Source organism: Eucalyptus grandis, chromosome 6, assembly GCF_016545825.1.
Source record: "Eucalyptus grandis isolate ANBG69807.140 chromosome 6, ASM1654582v1, whole genome shotgun sequence".
Taxonomy (NCBI): domain Eukaryota; kingdom Viridiplantae; phylum Streptophyta; class Magnoliopsida; order Myrtales; family Myrtaceae; genus Eucalyptus; species Eucalyptus grandis.
In genome coordinates, this window is record NC_052617.1 from 33,054,711 (window position 1) to 33,070,094 (window position 15,384).

The 15,384-nt window shown below is 37.8% G+C and overlaps 1 protein-coding gene across 2 annotated transcripts; it reads left to right on the forward strand.

The window, feature by feature from the left end:
- Window positions 1-10,923: 10,923 nt before the first annotated feature.
- On the forward strand, window positions 10,924-15,360 carry LOC104449262 (protein NPGR1). Of its 2 annotated transcripts, none has more exons than XM_010063373.3 (6): window positions 10,924-11,331; window positions 11,752-12,073; window positions 12,177-12,435; window positions 12,779-14,010; window positions 14,425-14,572; window positions 14,666-15,360. In XM_010063373.3, the coding sequence occupies exons 2-6, from the start codon at window positions 11,882-11,884 to the stop codon at window positions 14,974-14,976; spliced, it is 2,142 nt and encodes a 713-aa protein (XP_010061675.1). In that variant the 5' UTR covers window positions 10,924-11,331; window positions 11,752-11,881; the 3' UTR covers window positions 14,977-15,360. The 2 variants fall into 2 exon arrangements, with proteins under 2 accessions (XP_010061675.1, XP_018732096.1); XM_018876551.2 differs by lacking the exon at window positions 10,924-11,331 and adding an exon at window positions 11,407-11,577.
- The last annotated feature ends 24 nt before the right edge of the window (window positions 15,361-15,384 follow it).

Genomic DNA, 15,384 nt, shown 5'->3' on the forward strand with positions numbered 1-15,384 from the left:
TCCACCAGCCACTACGGCCTTCTTGGAGGCTCTTTGTCAGCGACCAGGGCCACCACTGACGAGCATAGATCTCTCACATATCTTCTCTAATATTATTTGTTTTATTTGAAGGAAATTTTGGGCTGAGTTTAAGACCACCTTCGGTCAACATAGATAGGCTCAGACTCATGGAAAATTTAATATAATACACGGCCACTTGCAACACCAAATATTACGAGTCTTTTTGGTTGTGTTTGCAGGTTTTTTGGCAACGTCCAGCCATGGCACCCCCTCACCACGCTTCCTAGCTTCTTCATTACAAGCCGAGCGATGGCCGCAGCTTGATATCCCATCACATCCGAACGAGATTCCTGTTGAAGCTGTTAATTCTCACTATCATGCTAGGCGACGTACCTGTCCAGATTGCACTACTCTAGACCATTGTTGCCGCTGGTCTTCTTTCTTCACAGGGCACCTGACTTTGACTAATCAAAAAAAAAAAAAAAATTGTCCCCTGCAGCACCATGACCCGCGAACAGCACCAAGAAACCTAGCCAAACATCGCTGTGCTCTGTTTCACAGGTCCTCAGAAGTTTGTCTTCGATCACTAATCCAAGCTGAAGCCAACGTGGATCTGCGAGTCTCGCCGAGGAGCACCCCAGGTCAAGCCAAATTCTTCCACGGCCCCACGTTTGGTTGTGACAATCACGAAGGTCACGAGTTCGAGCCACCGCTGAACCTATTTCGACGCTCTAAGTCCCAACAATTCCAAGCGAAGATCTCGGCCCAGTGTGTCTTCTGCAAGTCTTTCCAGCGAGTTTCCCACGATGAGTAACCTTGGTTGGGCCACATCAAGCTGCAGCAACGTGTCTGGTTCCATACAATCGAGACCGATCCTGCAAAGTTCTATTCTTTATTTTTACTGCAGATTTTTTTTTTTTTTGGCACGGTTTCATACCCATTACACGTAGAAGATGCCACTTTCTTATTTCTTTTAATGTGTAGAAGTGGCCTTGCTCGGTCAAAGTCTTCAGTGGAGGCATTCAGCAAGCATCCGAGTCACTAACATCTGCGCAAGAGAATGGCACATGTCCTTTGAGTAAAGGAGGACGTATGCATTGAAAGGAGGGAGGATTTCGTAGATTTATTTTATAGAAATTTGGAGCATCTCCCAATTGTGGTTCTCTAGGTCTCTCGGGAGCTGCACGCAAAGCCCCTAGCTGGTAACCATCCCATGAGCCTTGTTGAGCACCACCACATTGCGTCGCGAGTAGCCGTTTGAGGATTGGAATTCGGAAGCCGATATTCGAATTAGGTGAAAATCTTATCTATTTTGATTTGCGAAAATTCCGTTTCCTTATTTGAAAATATTCGTCGATGCACATGATTGGAATTCCCGATATGCTATCATGTCCGTAATCTTGAGTAGCCCTATAAATTGGGAAATTTTCCTTATTTTGCAACGTACATATGACGGTTCAATTTCACGCTTGAAATACGACCCGCAATCGTACGAAAAAATCGCCAATCCGATCTCACGCTCGAGATACGATTCGTGATTTTATTTAAAAATTGGCCAATCCGATCTCATGCGCGAGATACGATTCGTCAATTTATTTCCCAAAATTAAATGGACATGGATGATATCTTGCTTGATTTGGTGCGGTGTTGTTCTTGATGCCTTTATTTGATTGCTCCTGTAAAAGAAAACCCAAAAATATATATTTGAGTTAGATTAGGTTCATGTTAGAATATTACTTGTTTTAGGGTTATTTTGCATGTTTAGAATAGGAAATTTATTTATTTCAAATTCCGTAAATAAAAATCCAAAAAAAAAAAAATGCATTCATTTAGGATGTTAGTTTTCTTTAATTTAAATTGCACGTTTAATTATGTGTCAACTTTAATTTCGAATTTTAATAAATAAATAAATAAATCATCATGCATATGTCATATAGAATCGCACGTCATTGCATGTTAGGATTGCATGTTTATTAGTTATAGATTTAGATAATTTCTCATAGATAGATTGCATGCTTATTAAGAAAAATAGAAATCATGTGCACGTCATACAAGATTAGGTTCATGAAAATGCCCGTCATTTAGAGATTGTTGATAGGTTCATTTAATTAGAAATTGTCCGTCATTAGAATTAGGTCATTTGGTTAATTTAGATTGCACATTTAACTATTGCATTACTTTACTCATGTCATATAGTTTAGGTCATATTGCCATGCCATGCCATGTCATTTCCTATTAAATTAGTAGCATGCATCACATAAGGCATGATTCTCATTAAATAAGTGAAAAAGAAAAAAGAAATTGAGTGTCAATTAGAAATCATATCTAGGGCTGTTGATGTGGATTCTAATTTAACATTGCAGATGCTTTCGTTGCTTTGAGGTAAGTTTTGCAATTTATTCATTATTAATCTGGGTGTTAAATTGGTGGATTAGGCACTCATATGATCGCCTTACATGTTAGAAAAATAGATTTAAAATCAATCCAAGCTGCCTACAAAAGCATTTTTAAAAATAAGAGAATGGTACCGAAATGGCATTAGAGAAATCTAGTGTAATCAAGTCCCCGTATCCATAGTCTCTGGTTCGTAGGAGTAAAGTAAAACTCCCGTTACTTTACTTGGATTTCTAATCGACCCACCAAAAAAAAGATTAGTAGCGGCTCCTAGATAAAATCTATCTGTATGTTAAAAATTTAAATTTAAGTCGCGAATTGGTATGCACTTGGGAGTGCCCAAGTTAAGTCTAGGCTTAATAATCCATTAGCCTAATTTTAGGTGGTTCACACCCGAAAAATTTAGGTCGCGACAATATATATATTTCCTTATACATTTAGACTTCTTGTATTATAAATAGGGTTGTAATTACATATTAAAAGATTAAGAAGCAATATATAATTTTCCTAAATCTCGATAGCTTTGTACTTTTCTGACAATGCACTCTGTAAAACCATTTGTAATTTTAAGAAAGAATATTAGCAAGGAAATGGGTACGCATAATCAAGGGAAAATCTTTTTTCATTTGGAAAGCGACGAATGATAAGCCTAAAAAACTTGCTAGTGAGACCAGACCTCATAAAATATGACGTTGATCGTTGCGAGTTATGATTTAAATCAAATTGTCGAAGCTAACCTCAGTCGATTGAGGGGTTGTTTGGCAACATGTCAAACAATACCAGATTCTGATTTTTTGTTCTTGGGAGTAGTTTTGAAACAGAATCGCGTTTGGTAAAATTTTTATTCCCGGGAACAGATTTGGAGTAAAATCAAGAATAAAAAAGAAGTTGATTCTTGTTCCGGGAACAAATTTGATAATCAAAACCAACTCCTATTATTTTTCCTTTTCGCCATCCCGCGATCTCCGTTGACCACCGTCCACCACCACCCGGCGTCGCCCGCCTTCCGGGCAAGCTCGTCGAAGGCTCGCCAAACCAAGATGAGGTCCGGCGAGCTCGCCGAAGGCAAGCCCAACCATCGGCGAGGCTAGGCAAGTCTCGCGACACCCAGCCCCGCCGATGGCCGTGCAGCCTCACCCAGCCCCTAGCGAGGCTCACCTAGCCACCGATGAGGCTCCCCCTCCGCCGGTGGCCAGTAGGCCTTGCCCAGCCTGGGCGAGGCCACCCGGCCACCAACGAGGCTCGGCGAGGCCGGGCAAGCCTCACCTGGGCCGGGCGGTGGCTCGACCAACAAGGGCCGGCCGCCAAGAGCGCGACGCTCCAATGAGGTCATCGGCCCTCATTTGGCCGGTCGCCGACCACAAGAAGAAGAAGGAGAAGAAGAAGAAGAAGAAGAATAGGAGGAAAAGGGAAAAAAAAAAAGTAAAAAAAAATTATTTAAAAATTAAAAGAAATTGATTTGGAATATAATCAATAAGATACGTATCAAACGCAATTCTATTCCAAAATCAGAAATTTTAGATAGTTACCAAACGGTTTAAAATGCTCATAATTTATTCTCGGGAATAGAATAAAAAAAATCATTTCTGATTAAAATCTGTTCTCGAAAACAGAATCGTTACCAAACGCGCCCTAAAAAACCAAGAAATTTCGATTTAGAAATTAGAGGTCGTCATTTCAAATCTCAGTAATTATATATGCAAATGGTTTTGAACTACAATCGTGAGTCAATCGAGACTCTGCTGTGAACACATCTCTCGATAATCTCGTTGCACCAAAAAAAAAAAGAACTGCATCAAAATTCTTGAGGAAAACCAGTGTGATTATGCCACGTGTCCCTCCTTATCTTTCTACTTTATTTTCTTTCACACCTTCTTTTATGTTGTTGACTTTTCATGTGGACCTTTCGGTAGATAGCTTCCCCGAATTTTATTTTTATTTTTTTGTGGCGAAGTTATTTATTGATGACGTGATTCCCGTTTACAGTACAGAGGAGGGTGCCCAGAAATAATTACATTGGACCATTTACAATTTACGGACGCAGGTCTTAACTTCGCGAAATCTGTAAGCATGCCTAACAAAAAGAAAAAGAAAAAGAAAACTGAAAAGCATGACAAAAGTCAATTCATGACGTCACCTGATAAAGAATGGACTAGGATTATCGGCACGAAATTGAATGAAAAACACTTTTTATGTTCGCTCCCAACTTATTGAAAAAAATTTAGATTTCAAAAACTCATGGAAAAATGCTAAATGACTTTTTCGTATTTTAATATTTACATATTTGAAGGGCTCGTTTGTATATGTCACTTGAACTTTTGAAAACTTATGAAAAAATATATATTACTCTTTATGTATAGACATTTATGTATTGTGAAAATTTTGGATGTCTCTGGATTAAGTAAGTTAAAATGCGCAAGTCACAATATGTTCATTAAGTAAAAGTTAAAATATAAAAACTTATCGATATATCCAATAGAATCGATGCAACAAGATAAAAAGGTATAAATAAACAAAAATAGTAAAAACAATTCAAATGAAATCTTTTGTTTTAAAAAAGTATCCTCGCCAAAAATCAAAAAGCAATCTCTTTCCAACTAGAACAAGCCGCTAACAAAGCATTCCCGCTTGCAATTTAGCAAAGCGACGGCAAGATAAAGGCACGTACTTCACATCAGAAGATCGTGGGCATGCCAGCAATCGATCTTCGCAATTCATCTAAGAAAAGCAGAAAAAACCACTAGGCCATGACAGACAGTTTTCTTTTTTGGGTCGAAGATAGCTAAATGCACTACCACACGACATTTTTAGAAGTATGAATTAATCTTTCTAGTGAACGACATAAATAATTCACTCTGACCAAAAAAAAAAAGACATAAATAATTCATGAACTTTGACTAAATGTTCAGTGTGATTCATGAATTTTTAATTTATTCAATGTTACCCATAAACTTTAACTTAATATACAATGTGGTCAATGAACTTTCAGTTTGTTCGACGTAGATGTAATCCTTAAAGTTGACAACATTAAATATTTTCATATGATTTGGGAACTAAGTTGAATAAGTTTAGAGATTAAATTGAATAAGTTTAGGGATCACACTAAATAAATTAAATTCATGAACCATGTTACTTATTGGATTTTGCAATATTCTCCGGATTCAGAGTTAATGAATCATGACGTCACGGCAGCTCCTTAGCACCGTGCGGGTGATCCAAGGTCGAATTAGTGTTAGAAAAAGAGTCAAAAGCCCAAAAAATGGTCAAATGACAAAGCGATGAGATTAGTCAAAAAAGCAACAACGTAAGCAATGATTTGCGGTAACTAAATCCATCCAATCTCACCTTTAATCATGTCAAAAAAGCCAAATTTAGCCTCGGCACGCCATCGATTTCGCCTAATTGTTTGGAGAATGTCTTCACACGATATAATCATGGCCAGAACCATAAAGGATGCTGCTTCCTTCTTGAATCCAATAATTAAAAAGCGGTCAAGTACTTTTAGTTTTCTTATAGCCGAAGAATCTCTTTAAGTATTAGTTTTACTTTCCACTTTTTCACTCCCCTTTTCGAATTTTACGGCTCGTGCATTTTTATCCTTCATTGATAAAAATTACACGAAGCTTTTCTAAATATATAACATGGATATAGAAAACATGTTTTTTTTTCCATATTAGCAGCTCTTATTAAACTTGTTCAGCTCAATAACCACAATGACAGACATTGGTGGAAAACAAATTTCTTACCCGTGAATAATTGGATAGATGACTTGTGATTTTGATAGGAGTTATCATTCTTGTTGAAAAGCATGCGTTACTCCAACGATGCACTCCATAAAAACCTTTCGTAATTTTGAAAGAATTTAAGCAAAGAAATTGGTACATATAAGGAATTGGCTATATACTTCTCAAGGGAAAATCTTTTTTCATTTGGAAAACGGCGCATGATAAGCCTAAAAATCTTAGTAGTGAGACATCATAAAATATGACATTAATGGTTATGAGTTATGATTTTACTCAAATTGCCAGAATTAACCTCAAGCCGATTGGAATATCAAAAATTTCAGCTTAGAAACTAAAGGCCATCCGCTCAAATCCCAATAATTATATGCAAACAGCTTTAAATTACAACCATCAGCTAATTGAGCCTATGCTCGACATACGTCTCTTGATTATCTCCTGGCCCCCCACAAAAAAAAAGCATCGAAATTCCCGAGGAAAACTAGTATGATTATGCCACGTGTCCGCCTCATCTTTCCACTTTATGTTCTTTCATCTTCATGCCCTATTTTTTGTTGTTGACTTTTCACGTGGACCTTTCGGTAAGCTTGCTTCCCACATTCTCCCTTGTGTGAACTTATTTCTCGATGGATGTGACTCCCGTTTACAGGAAAGAGAAAGGTGCCCAGAAATAATTACACTGGACCATTTACAATTTACTCGCGCAGGTCTTAACTTCGTGAATTCTATGACGTCACCTGATAAAGAATAGACTAAAATTATTGGGCACGAAATTGAATGAAAAACATTTTTTGTGTTACCTCCTAAATTATCGAAAAAATATTAGATTCCAAAATCTCGGGAAATGCTAAATGACTTTTTCGTATATTAAAATTTGTTTATTTTGATACCCGTTTGTTCAATGTTAAAAAAAAAAAGATATACCTATATATCGGATATCTCTCGATTTTTTTTTTTTTTGTCTGAGGATATCTCCCAATTAAATAAGTTAAAGTGCGCAAATGGCAACATTTTGATTAAGTAAAAGTTAAAAGGTAAAAGCTGATAGATATAACCAATAGAATCGATGCAACAAGACAAAAAGCTATTTAAAAAAAAAGGGGTAAAATCAGTTCAAGCGAGATTCGTTGTTTTAAAAGGAGTGTCCTCACCATAAAGTCAAAAAGCAATCTCTTTCGAACTCGAACAGCCGCTAACAGAGCATTCCCTCTAGCAATTTAGCAAATCGACGGCAAGATAAAGACACGTGCTTCGCATCTCAAGATCGCGTGCATGCCAGCAATCGACCTTTGTAATTCATCCAAGAAAAACAAAAAAGCACGGGGCCATGACAGACAGCTAAGTTTTTTCTTCTTCTTTTTATGTGGAAGACAGCTAAGTTGACTATATATGTTATTCAATGCCTACCGTTTTAGAAACAATTTTTTTTCTGTGATTTTTTTTTTTTTTTTTGGGGGCGGGGGCTGCAAATACCCTGAAAATCCAATCCCTAAATATCAAATATCACATTTTGTCATCACGACAATGTCACAAAATGCACTATCATACAACATTTTTAGAAGAATGAATTGATCTCTCTAGTGAATGATATAAATAGTTCATAAATTTTAACTCAATGTATAACGTGTGCTTCAACTTTTAATTTATTCAATATGATTTATGAATTTTTAACTTAATGTGTAATGTGGTTCATGAATATTCAATTTATTCAATGTGATTCATATGGTTCAATGATTAAGTTGAGCATGAATAAAAAATTCATAAGTCACATTGAAATTCAATATCACATTGCACATTGGTTTAAAATTCAAAGCCATATGTATATTGGTCTAAAATTCAGAGATCATATTAAATAAATTAAAAGTTTAAGGATCACGTTCGGGATGACATTGCTTATCAAATTAAAGTTTATGGAATATTTTTGTTACTTTTGATTTTTTTTTAATATTTTCAATGTATATCAACTTGGATTTTGCATTTTTTTATTATCTAAAGTTAATGAATAATGACGTCACCGCAGTCCCTTTTTGACTTTGTGGTAGCATGGGTGTTCTTGAGCACCGTGCGGATAATCCAAGATCGATTAAGTATTAAAAAAGAGTCAAAAGCCCAAAAAAGGGGTCGAATTAAAAAAGCGATGAGATTTTCCACCAAAAAAAATAAAAAAGCGATGAGATTAGTCAAAAAAGCAACAACACAAGGAATGATTTGTGGTAACTAAATCCATCCAATCCCGCCTTTAATCATGTCAAAAAAGCCAAATTTAGCTTCAGTACACCATCAATTTCGCCTCATTGTTTGGAGAATGTCTTCACACGATATAATCATGGCCAGAACTATCGAGGACGCTGCTTCATTCTCGACTCCAATAATTAAAAAGCGGTCAAGTACTTTGTAGTTTTCTTATAGCCGAAGGATCTCTTTAAGTATCAGTCTTCCTTTCCATTATTTTACTTTCCTTTTCAAATTTTACGGCTCATGCATTTGGGCCTTTGTTAATAAAAATTACACCAAACTTTTCGAAACATATAACACTGATATATAGAACGTGCATATGACTTCTTCTTCTTCTTTTTACATATTAACTATAAGGTCAATACATAACATTTCACTTATATCGAAAATAAAAATGACCATCCGCTTCCATCATTTATGTTTTTTAATTAACGTAGTTGAGAGAAATTGTGCATTAGTAAGATTTCGAAATGGATGAGGCACTTGAATATTGGGAATTTGAAAAAAAAAATCTATAATGAAATGTAATTGACATACACACACACACACACACACACACATACACCTGCAATTTTTTTTTAGGAAACAGGAAGATGATTGATTAGGTTAATATTGAATTGTATTTGTTAATGCCTTTTTAGCATTTGAAATCTCACTTTTATGCAATGGCTATTTTGGAGGATAATATATGAGGAAAGATAATAAGTAGTCCCCGAACTTTAGGTTAATGCGCAATTTGATCTATGAACACATGTAATATAATTCATGAACTTTTAATTTGTTCAATATGATCAGTGAACTTTTTTACCCTAAACTTTTGGTACATGTTAAATACAATTTCTCAATTATATGATAATGTTGAATGTACTCTCCAGTCTTGAATTAGTGGAAAGATTATATTGAATATTTTCATATAGTTAATGAAATATATTGGATATATACCAAAAATTTAACGACTATTTTGAACAAATTAAAAGTTTATAGATTACATTGCACGTAGGGTTAAAATTCAAGGCTATACCAAACATATTAAAAGTTTAGAAATCAAATTACATGGTGAGCCAAAGTTCAGAAACTGCTCGTGTCATCATCCTAATATATTATTGGCATTTTAAGATGTCTAGGGTTTTCTATAGTTTTAATTGTCGGATACTATCTTTTATTCAACGCAACCAATTGTACGAAAAGTCAACTCTAACATAAGAAACGTCGAGTTCGTTGGGGCGAAGGCTTACGTAATACCTGCCCATTTTGAAAATATTTGACACGTGGAACAAGTTGGTCCTTTACTCCTATATTCTTATAGACATGAAAATGATTACATTTTCTTTTGCAAATAAGTTGTACCATGGCAAAAAAAGAGAAATTCCTTTTAAGTTGATCCATAGTTTAAAAAGAATTTACGTAGTCAATGTTATATAAGTAAAATGCGACTTTTAAATTAGTTAAAATAATTCTATAACATATATCCATTCAAGTTTTAGTACAATTTTTTTTTTCCATGATATTAAGTAGATAAAAATTTGTAAAAACTTGCACAAAAATGGCCTTGGTACACAAGCTCCCAAACAGGAGACCCCATTTATTAGTGAGTTCGGTACAATTCAATAATTATACGAGATTGACGCTTTTATTTTCTAGTGAGTTCAAGCTACTCAAATATCTTCTCACGATGAATTTTAGCACATCGGTGTTTAGCTCAATAAACTCAAGAATCTACTCAAGTTTTTATTAGTTGTAATGATAGATACAAAAATTTACACTCAAGCTCAAGCCCGACTTCATTTATAAGTAGATCGGAGTTGAGTTGAGCCAATAAATGTCAAGTTATTACTCAAATCAAGCTCGGGCCGCAAATTTAATGCCTAATCCACCTCGTGTGGAATCTCAACAGCCATGTAAGTCAGTCGAGTCGAGCTTTATCTTGACATCGACAAGAGATGGAATATGATTTAGAGATCGAATCTTCGAAACAACAATTTGTACATAGTCGAAATTACTCCCCATTATTAAGCATACTATTAAGGAAAAAAACCATTAAAACCCAAAATTATGTTCAATGTAACATATTTATCATAAACTTTTTCTTATGATATCAAAAATCCAAACTTATACCTATATGGCATAATTATATTCTATCAAAAAAATTTCAATGCATCATCGAAAATCTACTTACGTGGACGTTAAAAAGCAAATGGTATTGACTGGAAACTCATGTGGCGTAAGTGAAATAAAAACGACGTTGTTCTAATTGAAAATTATAAGACGAAATCTCAATTGAGGATAAATGTATTAATGTTTAGTGTTAATATCTCACATTGGGTATACTTTTTATTTTTTATATAAAAATGTTAAATATAAATATATCATAATGGGTATATTTTGAGGTTTTTGGTAACTTTTTCTTTAGCTATCAAAACAAATATCATCATAAATTGTTAAATTTGTCTCTGGTAAACTGGGGCATAGAAATTGCACAGAGACAAAGCCAAACCAAGAAATTCAAAAACGGCAGGAGAGAGAGAGACTAAGAGAGAGAGAGAGAATCTGTTTCTCTCTCCTCCAATTTCAAAGGTGCAACCCCTCCCTGCCCAGCCCTCTCTGCAACAACCAGCTCATGCCTTCGGCCTTCCCCTATCACCATCATATAGACCCACCTTTCTCCCTCTCTCTCTCTCTCTCAGAGTCAAATTTGCATAGCAAGACAACGAAACGTCATCCCCCAAATCACCATCACTCCCCCACTTCACCCCGCTCCCGCCCCTGCTCCTCGTAAATCCCAGTCCCCGCTTCTTTTGTCTTCCTCGTCGTCCTCGTCGTCCTCGTCGCTGCCTTCCACGTCCACCGCAATCACCCTCGGACGGGTCGCCGTCGGATTCGTCGCATTCCCATCTTCACGGACGGCGACGCCTGCTGCGGGGTCGCCGCTTTGGGATTCGCGGTTTCCCCACTCTCTCTCTGTGTGAGTCCTCCCATGGCCCCGTCTCGCCGTTTTCACGCTCGGCTTTTTTTGCCTTGTCTCTTTGCGTTCGTCCTTGCCACTGTAATTTTCTGTTGCCGTGACAATTCGAATAAGGAAGAAAAAGGGTGGTGCCCGCGTCGTCTTCGATTTTTGCCTTTTCGGGTTTTCTTGTTTTTGGGCTTTTGAATTCGTTCCGGTCTGCTTTGCTTCGGGGGATCTGAGTTTTTCCGCTTTTCCTGACGGAATGTGCGTTTCGATCATGGGTTTAAGTTTTTTTTGCCTAGTTGCGAAAGGCGCTTTACAGCTGCTTGCTATTGCTTTTCGCGGTCGTTATGTTGAACTATACGCAAATGCGATGATGTGAATTGCATTTGGGCTGATTCTGGAGAAATTCTTGCTTACAATTTGCATTGTTGACAGTGTTCTGTCCCGCTTCCGCTGAAGGTTTCGACCATGATAGAAGAGCACTTGGAGAAGTGACGCTGTTCCCTCGTTTCCCCCCATCTCCTACCGTTTGAATTCGCGCTTGTTTTTTCTCCGAGGCGAAGTTATGTTGTGCGCTTGCTCCGGAGAGCAGTTCAAAATCGAGGATCCGCCCCAGTCACCGCAGTCCTTAGCCACGAGGGATTTCTCCGCAAGCGGTCTTTCGTCGAGGACTGGAGACTGGGAATCTAAATTCGAGGATACCCAAGTTGATGAAGTCGAATCTACTCTTAAAGAAGCTCTCTCCTTGAATTATGAGGTGAATTATTCGTAATTCTAGATCACTTTAACCCGATGACCGGTCGTGGGTACATTAATTTTGAATGATTGGATTGAATTTTCCTTCGTCTGTTTTGCTTCAGGAAGCGAGGGCTTTGTTGGGCAGACTAGAATTTCAAAGAGGAAATTATGATGCTGCCCTTCAGGTATTTCAGGGCATCGATATCAAAGTCTTAACCCCGCGGATGAAAAAGGCTATTACAGAGAGAACCCGCCAAAGAAAACCCCGTTCGAGAGGTGATAATGTTCCTGTAAATGTTTTGTCATTACATTCCGTGAGCCTGCTTCTCGAAGCAATCTTTCTCAAAGCTAGATCTCTGGAAGGACTTGGGTGTTATATAGGTACTGCATTTTCATTTTCCTTTCCTTTCTATGTTGTTACTGTATCTTCAAGTCTATTCAAGAAGCTGTATCTATTTCCAGCTCAGACTACAAAACTCTTGGATGCATTAAGCATTGATAGTCCTGGACCTTCTCAAACCTTTTATTTATTTATTTATTTATATTTTTTTTGGCATGATTAGGTAAGTTGTGCAGTTTAGTAATTCATATGATGTTTCATTAGACGTGATAGAGTTTGGCTATGATAATCTCTGCAATTATATGATCCCACTGTGTATAGATGGAGATAGACTACTTTTTCCTATGTTTGTTCAGAATAACTATATACTTCCCCTTCCACCAGAGGCTGCAAAGGAGTGCAAGATAATTTTGGATATAGTTGAGTCAGCACTGCCTAATGGAATGCGCGAGGGGATTGCTGATGATTGCAAATTGCAGGAAATGTTTCACAAAGCTCTAGAGTTGCAGCCTGATCTTTGGATAAGGGCAGGCTTACTTGATGAAGCCATCGCTGCTTACCGCAGAGCTCTAATGAGACCATGGAATCTGCATCCTCAGAAATTGGCGACGGTGCAGAAGGAATTAGCTTCCATATTACTTTATGGTGGGCTTGAAGCTAGCCTTCCGCTTCAATTACCATCATGGGCCCCAACTGCCCCAAAAAGTAACATGGAAGAAGCCATCCTTTTGCTGCTGCTACTCATGAGAAAGGTGATATTTGGTGAGATAGATTGGGATGGTGACATCATTAATCATCTATCATATGCTCTCTCAGTCACCGGACAGTATGAATTATTAGCAACTCATTATGAGCAGGTCCTTCCAGGGGTATACGCTCGAGCAGAGAGATGGTACTTTCTGGCACTATGTTATGCTGCTGCTGGACATAATGATACAGCATTGAACCTTTTAAAGAAGATTTCGGGCTCTTCAGAAGCAAAGCACAAGCCCCACATTCCTTCCCTTTTGCTGGGTGCAAAGCTTTGTTCCCAAGGCTTGAAGCATGCAAATGATGGGGTAAAATTTGCACGTGAAGTCATTGAGCTCGGTACTACTTGTGCAAAGCATTTCTCGAGTCAAGCCCATAAATTTCTTGGAATCTGCTATGGTAATGCTGCGCGAGTATCCGTTTCTGATTCTGAAAGAATTCTACTGCAGAGAGAGTCTTTGAATTATCTAAATCATGCTGTTCTTTCTGGAAAGGATGATCCAGAAATAATGTACAACCTTGCACTAGAAAATGCTGTTCAAAGAAATCTGGAGGCAGCTTTTGAGAGTGCATTGATGTACTCAGACACGGAAGCTGGAAACTCCGGAAGATGTTGCAAGCTATTAACACTCATACTTTCTTCGGAGCAGCGATATATTGATGCCGAAAGTGTAGTTGATTTTGCTTTGGATGAAGCTGGAAAGTTGGACCAACTAGAACTTCTTCGGTTGAAAGCTGTGCTTCAGATAACTCGGGAAAAGCCCCAGCAGGCAATAGAAACCTACAGAATCTTGCTAGCTATGATTCAAGCGCAAAGGGAAATTGAAGCAAAGACTTCAGATCAAGTGAAACAAGTTACCTCTGAGGTGTGTATTCTCAACAGTTTTCCGGTATAGTCAATGCACCTCCAAAAAGAGATAATCTCATCTTCCCACGATCAATTTCTGATATTGTTTTTTTATAGATAGCTGGACTAATCAGGTATAAAATTGTGTAGTCCCAAGCAGTGTTTGCCTTGAATGATAGTAACTCAACTCAGTTATATTAGTCATCTTGGTTTTTCCTTCATTGATATGCATATGCTCGAAATGTTATTTTCTGGAGTTGCTATAGACAACGTCCATAAAGGATCTTGCTTGACTTCCATTGGTAAACTACCACTGTTCAAGTGATTACTCTGTAGGTTTCCCTTTCTCTTCACTGTGAAAGGTCTCTCTAAGAGATATCGAACCGAGAGGAACACTATTGTGTACTGATATCTATTTTGCCTTCCTATTCAGGCACAAGACGACAGAAATCTGGAAATTTCAGTTTGGCAGGATTTGGCCCTTCTTTATGCTAGACTTGGTTCATGGGCTGATGCAGAAACTTGTTTGGGCAAAGCCAAGTCAATCCACTTCTATTCTCCCAGAAGCTGGCACACGACAGGTAAGCTTTCTGTTTAATAGGGGCATAAAGGGCTAAAAAAAGGTGGTGCTCATAAATTTTACTGTGTCCTTGCCTTCCATGAAACAATTTCAGGTTTGGTATTTGAAGCTCAATCGTTGTACAAGGAAGCTCTTGTCTCCTTTTCGCTGTCCTTGTCGTTGGAACCAGATTATGTCCCTAGCATTATTTCAACTGCAGAGGTGCTGATGAAACTCGGTTCCCATTCCCTCCCCATTGCAAGAAGCTTCTTGATGAGTGCATTGCGCAAAGAACCCACGAATCATGAAGCATGGTTCAATCTTGGAAAGCTCTCCAAGATGGAAGGCTCCCTACATCAAGCGGCAGATTTTTTCCAAGCTGCATATGAGCTGCAGCTCTCAGCTCCCATTGAAAACTTTGTATAGAGATCTTTCCATTGTCGAGGGCCGTCACCAAAAGCAGTTCGCGAGAGCTTACTACATGGCGGGGAAACTGTTGGCCGTTCGATTTACTGCTCTTTACTGGCCTGCCAGATGAAATGGCATCACAAGCCCTTATCTGCTGGAGTACATGCTTCATTGTGCTAAATTGATGCTTCTCCAGGGCAGGGGTTCAAACAGGCATTCCTCTGTCTTGACATGAAAGAATTATCTGACGCCTGCAATTATTTGCGTATTTACATTGTAAAATAATACTCATTGCAGGTGATGGAGGAATTGCTGGTGATCAGTTGATCTAGAAAACCTTTTGACTTTATTGTAATTATGTGCATTCTTTCAGTTCCATGCCTTGATTGATTGAGGTCGCAAGTTGCAAGCTCGTTCAAAAAACTA

What these genes read in the sequence shown, in the direction of transcription:
- LOC104449262 (XM_010063373.3), top strand. Translation starts at nt 11,882, where the DNA reads ATGTTGTGCGCTTGCTCCGGAGAGCAGTTCAAAATCGAGGATCCGCCC. An exon ending in AGGACTTGGGTGTTATATAG is followed by an intron (nt 12,436 to 12,778) that starts GTACTGCATTTT and finishes CCCTTCCACCAG; the next exon opens with AGGCTGCAAAGGAGTGCAAG. An exon ending in TGAAACAAGTTACCTCTGAG is followed by an intron (nt 14,011 to 14,424) that starts GTGTGTATTCTC and finishes CTTCCTATTCAG; the next exon opens with GCACAAGACGACAGAAATCT.